At 58.6% G+C, this 11005-nt stretch overlaps 1 protein-coding gene across 5 annotated transcripts in view; it reads right to left on the bottom strand.

The window, feature by feature from the left end:
• Nucleotides 1-5790: 5790 nt before the first annotated feature.
• HIP1 (huntingtin interacting protein 1) overlaps nt 5791-11005 on the bottom strand; it is a 156564-nt gene continuing 151349 nt past the window's right edge. For all 5 annotated transcript variants that reach the window (XM_048823731.2, XM_048823733.2, XM_075120836.1 and 2 more), the window contains 7 exons: nt 9883-9976; nt 8663-8763; nt 8221-8326; nt 7326-7449; nt 6995-7056; nt 6648-6759; nt 5791-5907 (listed from right to left, as the gene is read on the bottom strand). In XM_048823731.2, coding sequence (XP_048679688.2) covers nt 5897-5907; nt 6648-6759; nt 6995-7056; nt 7326-7449; nt 8221-8326; nt 8663-8763; nt 9883-9976 — 610 coding nt within the window. In that variant the 3' untranslated portion in view covers nt 5791-5896. The remainder of the gene's footprint in view (nt 5908-6647; nt 6760-6994; nt 7057-7325; nt 7450-8220; nt 8327-8662; nt 8764-9882; nt 9977-11005) is intronic.

The raw sequence follows: 11005 nt of genomic DNA, 5'->3' as shown, positions 1-11005 counted from the left end.
AGAGGTGGTGAAGCCGTGTGGTTGACCTTGGAGGAAGAGTGAGATGCCTGCGGGCTCTGGCACAGTGAAGGGGGCCTCCCAGGAGCTGTTCCAAAGCTGGGGGCAGAGCATTGATCCTGCGGATCCCTGACTGCGTTCACCGGCTGTTGCTTGCCCTGGCTTAAATACAGGGAACGATACGGAGCCTGCAGGGAAAAAGGAAGGCTCCAGCCTGGAGCCAGCACCTTTCGCACGGAGAAGTTCTCACCGGCGAACAAAACCCTTGGCTCTGTACAAGTAACAGAGGGGCCCATGGAACCGCTGCAGGACACCCTGCACTGCAGGAAGGAAATGCAAATGCAGGCAAGGCCAGGGCGTGATGCTGCTGAGCGTTCACCTCGCCCTCAGCTCCTGGAAGCGGCTGTTGGTTACGAGTGGGAGAGGAGCAGCCCCTCTGAGGCTCCTTCGTCCTGCTGGGGGCTCCGAGCAGTGGGTCCTGCTCACCTCTTCACCCACCGCTCAGTGGCACATCAGCCTCAGTGCGTGTGCTGGTCTCTGCTGCCAGCCCTTCCCCACTCATTTAGTGCTGAGATTTTCACCCAATTCCCTGCTCTTGGGCAGTGCTTATTTCAAAGGGTTTCTCCCGAGACAGGGAGCAGGGCAGGGTGCTGGGGGTGCAGAGCAGCACTGTCAGGTTCGTCCCTTTCTCAGGGGATCTTCCCCGGCTGTGGGGTGAAATCCTCATGTTGGAACCAGGTTCAGCGAGAAGGAAGCGCACAGCGTCCTAGGGGCAACAAATGCCTGCAGCCAGGAGTCAACAGCTGCGTGAGCCAGACCTGGAAACAGGCGGCAACTCAAACCCTGCACCGGTTAGGCCAGAAGGTGAAATAATGTCCCAAGCCCAAGGAAAGCCAAGCCTGCATCTAACCTGTGGGCTCAAGGAGATACCCCAGCTAGAAAGAGCCCTCACGCGGGCCAGCTAGTCCAGTGCCAGAGGATTCCTTGGAAGAGAACCCAAGAGGTGTGAGCTAAAGGAGCAAGGATGCAACAGAAGAGCGAGGAAGGGACCCAGAAGTGCCAGAGTGCAGGGGAGGAGAGAGGCTGGAGCTGGCTCCCCGCCACCCCAGCTGCGGGGAGATACGGGGTGTGTTCTTTGTGACTAACAAATGAAGCCCCGCTATTTACTCAGCAGGGGCACTGGGTTATGGCCCAGAGGCCGCTGCCCCTCGCTAATAGCTGCAGAATGCTCCCAGGCCTGGATCCTGGCTCCAACAGAGGCCAGGACCTGGTGCTTCGGAGGCAGGGAACCCCAAAGACAATTCTGCAAGGAGCTTCCCCAGAGGGGAGGCTTCCTGGCTCCAGGCAGATAGTGGGTGGCTCATACGCTAAAGGCTGCGTGTTCATAGCCTTTGTACATTGGTACCTCATCTCACAGAACTCTGGCCCTCCTCATTGTCCATGTGGCAGTCAGTTCCACAGATTAATGATGCACTGGCTACAAATGTCTGTTTATCAGTTTTAAACGTGCTGCCTTGCTGGTTCTGTGTCCCTTGCTCTTGTACTAGAAGGGTAAATATGAGCACCTGGCATACCTGTTTCATCACGTCTTTCTCCTTCTCTCCCAGTCTTTTCCATCTCCAGATGGAAACTGTCTTGTGCTCAGACAATGAGGGGGCCAGGCAGGAACATATAGAAATATCTACTTCTTAGGGGAGGCAGTGTGGCCTGGAGCACTGGACTTGGATTCAGGACATTGAACTTAATGCCCAGCTCTGCCACTGGCCGGCTGGCTGACCTTGGGCAAGCCACTTCACTGCTCTGTGCCTTAGTTTCCCCATCTGTACAATGGGGCTAAGCACCCTGAGATCTATGGATGAAAACTGCTACATAAGGGCTGGATACTAGTATCACCTAGGACTTTTCATCTGCAGATATCACAGGGCTTTACAAAGGAGGGTAGAATCCTGATCCCCATTTTGGAGACACAAAGATGTGACTTGCTCAAGGTCACCCAACACTACAGCCCAGGTCTCCCAAATGCCAGTGACTCTCCTTTAGGCCACACTGACTCCCTGCAGACCCCTGCATGCCTGGCCGCAGAGCCCCTTTTTCCCTGTAGCTTTTTTTGGCAGGGGTGAGCGGAGCAGCCCACAATATTCCATGTGAAACCATACAGAAAATGCAGCGCCGCCCGAACAAGTAACTTCCCGTTGGACCCCAGACTGACCGGGACACCACAGAGCGACTGCCACCACGGGGCTGAAAGATTTATTTAAAAATTGAGACACCACAGTCAACATCTTAGACGATGAACCCCCTCCCCACATACAATAATTAAAAGCTCTGTGGGAAACAGCTGGCTGCCTGGGGCCCTGCGCGGGCCAGACGGTGCGGTGAGCTGCTCAGCTGCTTCCGGGACCTGCTCCCAGGGACGCTCGGTCACCCAGGCTCGGGACAGTTAAAAAAGAAACGAGGAAAAGTCACTTCACATGGAAACAAATGTTGGATTTCCCCGAGATTCATCTGAGATCCCTGTCAGCCTACCCTGCCCCCGTCCCGCTGAGAACCCATCAGCCCCCTCCATCTCTGCCCCCCAGAACCCCTTTGTCATTCCCCACCTCCATCCTGCCGAGAACCCCTCCCGTCAGCCCCCACCTCTGTCCTGCCAAGAACCGGTCAGCCCCACTCCTCCACAATCCCCCAGAACCCCGCCATCGGCCCCCCCTCCAACCCCTTCATCAGCCTCCCTCCTGTTCCTCCGACAACCCCCCTGTCCCCGCTCTTCCTCCTGGCTCTGTCCCTGTGTCACCAGCCCGGGCGGGCTGCAGCCCGGAGAGCTGAGGTAGCTGGGGTTGAGCCACCCAGGTGGGACCCCGCACTGGGGGGAGGGAGTGTAAGCCACGCCCCCCCGCCGTGCCTGCTGCTGCTCTTATTGCTTTGGAGGTAGTTGCAGGCCAAGGGTGCTCCTTGGAGCCGGGGCTGTATTTGGTTTGTCGGCCTGCGGCGGGCGTGGAATGGGGGTGGATCACGCTGACTTGCGGAGGCAGTGAAAGCACCAGACACAAAGTCCTAGGGGGCTGGGAGCGCCGCCTGGGCTCAGCCAGGAGCAAGGTTCAGTGTGTAGTGTCAGAGATCCAGGGCTGGGGATGGCGCGTGGGCGCCCTTGTGATGAACACCCCGGACCCACGTGCTGCCTGTCTGAAGGCCAGGGCCAGGGCTCTGTTTTCTCCTACATGCTGGGGCCCCAGAGAGGCACATGGTGCTACACGCCAGAACCAGCGTGGACAGCGGCTGGGCTGTCCCGGCTTGTCCCGCTATGGCTTGGGCTGGGCCATGGCCGTCAGCTTAGCTGGAGGTGGCTGGGTTATTGACAGCTTCGGGAGGGACAAACGTCAGTCCTATCTGAAAAGGCGGGTTACTGGCCAGACTGGCCTGACCCAGCCTTGCTGGGAGCTTAGACCTGCTTAGACCTGCCCCGGGGCCCGGCTGCAGCCATTGCTGACAAGGGTAACAGACACTTCCCATAGTTCAAGGGGACAGACTCAGCCCCCAGGGTGGGTGGGCAGGGGCAGCAATGGCTTCCGTGGAGCTGGTCTGAATCGGGCCCAACTACTGCCATGGCTTGAACCAGCTAGTTTTCAAATTAGACACTGGGGACCAACTAGGTGGCAACCCCATCCTGGCCAGAGGCATGTGAGACTGGGCATGGACCCGCAGCCCTTAGCCCTGGCAGGGGGAGGGGGACCAGCCACGCACACCGGGCACTGACCCGCAGCCCCTCACCCTGGCAGGGGGAGGGGAACTGGCCACATGCATCAGGCACTGACCCGCCGACTCTAGCCTTGGCAGGGGGACCAGCCACACACACTCAAAGCCAAATTTGCCTCCACATCTCACTGCAGTGGGATTCCCATGGGATGAAACTGGCCCAGAGTTGCACGAACTGCCCCAGTGCAGGCTGCCAGCTGGGTACAAGCAGCCCAGTGTGCGGCCCGCAGGACTGGCCGGGCTGCGTCAGCAAGGAGCACCGACTGCTTCGTCAGCAGTGGCTGAGAGGCAGCACCAGAAAGCCCCCGCCCCGTTAGCAGAGCAGGACAGTGTTTTGTTACTGCTAGCCCAGCTCCCCATCCGTCCCCGGCTGGTGCTGTCTGAGCACGGGGGGGTGGGGATCTAAATGACGGGGTGGCCACGTTCCGAGCAGCTGGCTGGGCTCCCAGGGCGGGGGGAGCTTAGATCCCTGGGAGCCAAAAGGTACCCTGGTTGCCTTTGGATTCGCTGCTGCTAAAGGGGTGAAATGACACAGGCCACCAAGCGTCTTCAGCCTCCTCTGCCCCATCTAGAAGGGAAGAGAGGCGTTCCCAGGGGTCACTGCTATGCTCCCATCCCTCGCTTCCCAAGCAAACCCCACAGCAGCTCTCTGGGCCATGGGCTGCCCCCGCGGGCTCACAGTGCACAGAAGATGCCCAACCATGTGCCAGCATGGAGGGCAGAGGCAGCAAAGGGGACCATGCTTGTTCCAAATTCCAGAGCAGCTTTCTGCTCCGTAGCAGCCCCCGGCTACATTTTGCTAAAGCGGAGGGCACTGAGGGTCAGTCCAGCACCAGATGCCTGCAGTCTGTACCAGCCATGCTGCTCAGATCAGCGAGGAGAACTGGCAGCTGGGGGCCCTGAAGAGCCCTATTGCAGGATGGCTGGAGCCAGGGTCCAAGTGTCGCCTTCCCACTGGGCGGGGATCAGAACCAGTGGGGCAGCTTCGCGTATTACCCGCCGGGGCGGCCCAGGTCACTCTCCCTGATGGCAAAGGCAGAGGCTGTGATGGAGCGGCAGGAGCACCTTTGACAGCGATTTATTGGTGACAGTGATCTGCTCCAGGCACTAGGCTGGGACACTCCCTGCTCTGGGGTGGGGATGGATCAGCTCCCAGGACCAGGCTAGGAGCTCAGTGGACTCTCTCCCATGCTGTCAGCCCGAGGCACAGAGAATAGCAGGGGGGTAACTCAGGCACTGCTCTCGTCCTGCAGGAGCCTGGGGGAGTGACTGGGTCTTGCGCCTCCACACCCCATCCCCCACTGGCTGTCTAACACATGGCTTTAAGGGACCAGGGCTCCCACGGACTGCGTGCTGGGGCTCCGCTGGCATCTCCCCGCCGCGGGAGGCTGGCTGCCCTGGGACGGCCCCGTTTGAAGTGCAGTAAGACACGCGCGGATGAGGTGTTATTGTGGCACGCTGGCCATCTTCCAGCAGTGAAAGGCACTCGTCGTCCACCCCACGGGTGCAGCACGCCCCCACGGGCTCTGAGCTGCGCAGGGCCAGCTCAGAACAGCAAGTGGGAGAGGAAGTGTGGGGGTGGGGAGGGCTGTGTGCCCAGCTGCGAGCCCAGAGCCCACCCAGCCTCGCCAGCAGAAGAACCGGCTTGGCTGCATTTCCCTGCCCTGCCCAGCGCGACACAGGCACCGTCTGGCGGGATGCTGGCTCTGAACTGGGCCAGCGTCTGCACTGACGGGGCTGGTGAAGCAGTGGGGTCAGAAAGCCAGCTGGGAGCTGCTGCCACCAGGGCACGTCGCCGAGGCAGAACCGGTTCAGAGTCCGTGCAAAGAATGAACCAAGGGTTACAGTCGGAACCTACAGGCGGTCCCCAAAGCAGCTGCACTAAACATGCGGGCAGAGTCTTGTGTCCCGTGGCTGCGGGAGCCTTGCTCCTGGCACTTCAGGCCTCTGCACGCTCTACCTGCCCAGTCGAGGGTGGGGCGGCTGCCCGGCCGGGCGCGCTGGAGGAGGGTCCTTGGGAACGCAGAGGACATGTGCTTCAAGTCGGATTTTGCACCGGTTTATTTTGTATCTTCAGAAAGAGCTGCACCAAGCTGGGTCCCGGCCAACTGAAGGGGCATCCATCGGCCGCTGATTCGGGCGTGGGAAGCTACTCTGCAGCTGGAGGGGGAGGAACACCAGCAAGGGTGGACAGAGGGTCAGAGGCTCTCAGAGTGGGCAGAACAAACGGAGGCTGTCAGCTCCTTGGGACCATCTTTTTGTTTCATGTTTGTGCAGCACCTGGTGTGGGGGGGCCTGCTCTGGGACTGGGACTCCCGGGCATTAGAGGAGAACAAATACTATTCCTGCCCGGCGCTAAGGACTCCTCCTCAGAGGAAATGGATGGTCTCCTCAACCACCGCCCCGCCCCGCTCCCCACAGCGCCCCCTGCTGGGAGAGGCTGGGCTGGCGTAGCCGGGAGCTCCCCCTAGCCCCAGCTCCCACAGCACTCCTAGTGGGAGTCTGTTTTGCGGTGTAATTTAGAGGTGTCATCTAGTGGGTTAAGCAAGGGACGCAGACACTCCTGGGTTCTACTCCCAGCTCAGACTCTTTGGGTGGCCCTAGGCAAACCACAACCTCTCTGCCTCAGTTTCCTCCATGAGGACTGTGGGATACTGATCCCCGCCCCCTGTGTCCCAGGGCGGGAGTTTTCCGGCAGGGACAGATGCTGCAGGAAAGGCCGTGGTGCTGCTGCCTGGGCTCTCACATCTCATTGCCTTTGTGCTCGTATCAGATTTCTCCAGGGTACCAGGGCAAGAGGCAGGGAGCGAATCCTCCCAGCTGGTCTGCTTCCTGCCCCTCCCACCCCCCGCTGAGCTCAGGCGGTACACTTCCCTCCCGCTCCATCCCCGGGCACTTACCGTCCTCATCCCAGCCCTCCGCCACGCCTGCTAGCTTATAATGCTTCTTGCGGAGTTCTCCCAGCTTCTGGCGCTCCTTCTGCAGCTGGTTTTCCAGCTCCAACACTCGCACCTAGTGGGGAAGGGGAACGCCTTCTCATCACCTAGGCCAGCAGCTGTGCCTTAGTCCCTGTTTCTCTCCTCCCATGTCCCACCACACACCTTCCCATCCCCAGCCCACTCTGGGACTCTTCCCCAGCCTCAGCTCCCCAGCAGCGTGTTTGTCCGCTAAACCCCCCCTCGTTAACCCTTGACAGGCCAGAAACAATGGGGCAGACTTTAGCCAGCCTAAGAGATGATGTCCCTACCTGAGAGTCCATTTCCTGGCGCTTGATCTGAGTTAGTGTCATGCTGGAGAAGTCCATACTGTCTGTGGGGGAAGAACAGACAAGTTGTACCTGTTACCAGTGCCCAGGACTCCCCCGGACACTGTGTTGAGAATGCCGAGCGGGCTCCCCAGCCGACGGATAAGCACACGCCCAGGAGGGGGCACACCGAGATGAAGGATGGGCCCGATGGGCGAATGGAAGGAGACAGTGAAATGGGAGGGGCACTGATCTACACAGCTGCTGGCGAAGTGACGAGCCCTTTAGGGAAGCTGGGCAGAGATTACCCCACCCGGATGGGCCTAGCACTCACCTTTCTCCTCAATCTGAGATTTCCCTGACTTGGTGGAGGCCACCACCTCGGCGGTGGCCTGGTTCACTCCTCGCGATGCCTGCCGGAGCCTGGCCAGGTTAGCACTGTCCTTATCTGCTTTCACCTGCCGGATCAAAGAGAAGGGTCACACTCACCTCACGCAGGGGATGGGCCAGGAAAGGAAACAATCCATCTGCTGGGCTGGCTCCAGGGGCCATGTGAGCACAGCACAGCACAGCATGTGCTCTGTGCCTATGGCTGCCAGGAGCCCAAAGCCATGTTGGTGGCTAGGACACAGGGCCAGATTGAGGCCTGCCACTGAGCTGGTTGGGGGAGGGCGTAAAGAGCCTCCTCTTTGCACAGGTGTGTGGGAGAATCGCTCACCAAGAGCAAGGATTGCGTGGGAGGAGTCGTACGCTAGCCCCGCCCCCCACGCCAGGGGAAGGAGTCGTACGCTAGCCCCGCCCCCACAACCCATGTCCCCATTCCGTCTGCCGTGCTCCCCGGCTTAGGGCATGCAGCAGCAGGCCTGCTCCCCCTACAGGCACTGCTCTGCCCACCCCGGGGCTGTTCCCATGACACATAACCACACCCTCAGGAGAGATGTGGCCAGTGCTGGAGGCAGTTTTGGCCCATCACAAGTAGCTGACTTCGGGGGGGGTTTGGTGCTCTCACTTCCCTGGTCAGCTCCCGTGCTCAGATCATGGATGCAGGAGCGAGCAACAGTCCACAGGGGTATCAGCTGGGCTTCCAAGACAGAGGGCCTTGCTGCAAACTGGCAACTCCTCCCATCCCCACCACTGGAGCCGCCCCATTCCAAGCAGGCAAGCCAGCCGGCACCCCACACACAAGACCGGGCTGTATACAGAGGAGAGCGGCTGGGCAAAGCTCCTACCTTAGAGGCAGCCACCAGCTGGGCAGTGCTAGCTGCGATCTCGTGAGAACACACCATCAGCTCCTCGAATTTGCCTTTCCCTTGCACCACCAGGTCAGCGGCGTCACTGTGGAAGGCAGCAGAGGGAGCGGCTGGGATCCCAGTGTGCAGGCTACACCAAACAACCCACTCTTCCACCAGCCTGGGCAAGGGGATGCCATTGTGGCACTCAGCTCCCCAGTCTTGTTTGCCCAGAGCCGAGGCACCGGCAGGGCACAGGCCTGCCCCCAGCTCTCTGGCAGCAGTTCACTGGGCATCACATGGGAATTCTTGGCAAGGACTCAGCCGGGACTGGCACTGAACTTCCCCGTGACTTCACATGTTCACTGCCCATCTCAGACCCCCGGAGTCTCGCTCACAGTCCTCACAATGCGAAGCCGCCGCTGCCCCAATGGGTACTTACACCATGACGGTGGCTCCCCAGCCCACGGCTTTGGAGGCGGAGATCAGGCCCTCCGTCCAGCGGGAATTCCTGGCGTAGAACTCCTTGGGGGAAGCTGCGCCCTGTCGTTCGGAGGAGAAAGGCCCAAGGGTGATGCACGGGAGGCCAGGGAGCGGCAGATGCCGCTCAGTCGCTCTGGCCCCTAGCCAGCCCTGCCTTGTCCCTAACCTGCCGGGATGATGACCGGGCTGGGGAGAAGCACCATGATTGAGGAGCTCCCAGAACAGCTGGTGCAGAGGTCTGTGGAAGAAGCTGAGCAGTAACCCAGGCAGGGTTTATGTCTCAGACACACGGACCCAGAAACGAGGACTCCACAGACAGCAGCCCTTCCGTGGCAGCAGGGAGGGGTTTACAGCCTTTGGCTCTCTGACCAGCCCACCCTGGCCTACCACTCTGCTCCCCCTCTTCCCCTCGGCCCTCCTGGCCACCCCATCCCCTGGATCTGCTTCTCTCCTCTTCCAAACGTCTCCTCGCTTCTCCAGGGAGGTCACTGCCATGGCTCAGAGGAGCAGGACCCAGCCCCGAATGCCCCACTGCCACTCACAACAGGAGACTCAATGTAGCCGGGGAACCTCGCCCCAAACTGAAGGATGCTGCCAGCCATGGAAAGACCATGGTGTCCTAGGCCAGCGATTCCCAGAGGCTGGCACCGGTACCCCCAGCTGCTTCGGCTGCTACCTTAGACTCCCCATCACTCCCTTAGCGATAAGTGTCTATTGGCTCTGCGGTCATTCCATTCAATTGCGTTCAAACCCGCTATGGCTGGGGAAGCAGAGTGTGGAGCCCCACAGCTGCAGGGCAGGTCCGGACCCACACAGCTCAGGGGCGGGGACAGGCTCTGACGGGAACTGGATCCCTCCCAAACGTCTCTGAAGCCTGAAGTTGGCCATGTTGGAAAGTGCCTCGGGGCTTCCACTAACAGCCAGGTTCCCGGCTGGTGCCCAAACTTCCGGTAGCTGGCTCAATAGCTACAGGGCATGTAGAGCTCACACTCTGAGATCTTGAGGAAAAACCTCTCTCTGGCGCTCTGAATTAGTGGCCTCCAGCTACTATGGAGACCCTAATCTGCTCCAGCTGCCAGAGAAGGCTGGGAGTCGCTGTGTCAGGCCACGGAGTGGCTGACATGGGGCTGCCAGCAGCAGCTCTCCCAGTGGGTGCACGCTAGCGAGTGCCCTGCTTACCCTTCCGCTCTCCACAATCTCCCTCTGGAGGTTCTTAGAAGCCAGGACTAGCACCTGGATAGCCTGCATCAGGTCCGTGCAGGAGCCCAGAATCCTGCAAGAGAGAACGGCAGCTCACAAGAAGGCAGGGAACAAACAGGCTAAAGAATATTTAGTTAACTTAGAAGTAATCAAGTTGGCAGGGCCTGATGAAATTCATCTTAGGGCACTTGAGAAAACAGCTGAAGCAAACATGGAACCATCAGGATTATTCTCGAGAACTCCTGGGGGAGAGGCCCCTCGAGGACTGGAGAAGGGCAAATATAGCATCTGGCTTTAACAAGGGGAACAAAGAGGACCTGGGGGATTACAGACCAGTCAGCCTAACTTCAATACCTGGAAAGATACTGGAACAAATTATTAAACAATCCATTTGTAAGCACCTAGAGGACACTAGGATTATAAGAAGTAGCCAGCATAGATGTGTCATGGATAAATCACACCAAACCAATCGAATGTCCTTTCTGACAGGGCTACTGGCCTAATGGGTATGGGGGAAGCAGTAAATTTGATACATCTCGATTTGGGTCAGGCTTTTGACACAGTCCCACATGACATTCTCCTAAGCAAACTAGAGCAGCGGGTCCCAACCAGGGGTATGTGTGCCCCTGGGGGTACACAGAGGAATTCCAGGGGTCCATCAATTCATCTAGTTATTTGCTTAGTTTTACAACAGGCTACATAAAAAGCACTAGTGAAGTCAGTACAGACTAAAATTTCATACGGACAAAAGGAGAAAGTAACAATTTCCCGGTACTAGTGTGGCAGTGACACTTTCGTATTTTTATGTCTGATTTTGCAAGCAAGTCATTTTTAAGAGCAGTTAGCAATGGTTCGCTGTCAAACTGGGAGGGCATATTTAATGGGGTCCCACTGGAGTCAGTCCTGGGTCTGGTACTATCAATATTTGCATTAATGACTTGGATAATGGAGAGGAGAGGATGCTTATAAAACCTGCAGATGATACCAGGCTGGGAGGGGTTGCAAGTACTTTGGACAACAGGATTAGAATTCAAAACAAAATGGAGAACTGGTTTGAAATGAACAAGATGAAATTCAATATGGACAAGTGCAAAGTACGGCA

Source organism: Caretta caretta, chromosome 17 (genome assembly GCF_965140235.1).
Source record: "Caretta caretta isolate rCarCar2 chromosome 17, rCarCar1.hap1, whole genome shotgun sequence".
Classification (NCBI taxonomy): domain Eukaryota; kingdom Metazoa; phylum Chordata; order Testudines; family Cheloniidae; genus Caretta; species Caretta caretta.
Note: the sequence above shows the minus strand (reverse complement) of the source record. Positions and strands in the feature narration are given on the sequence as shown.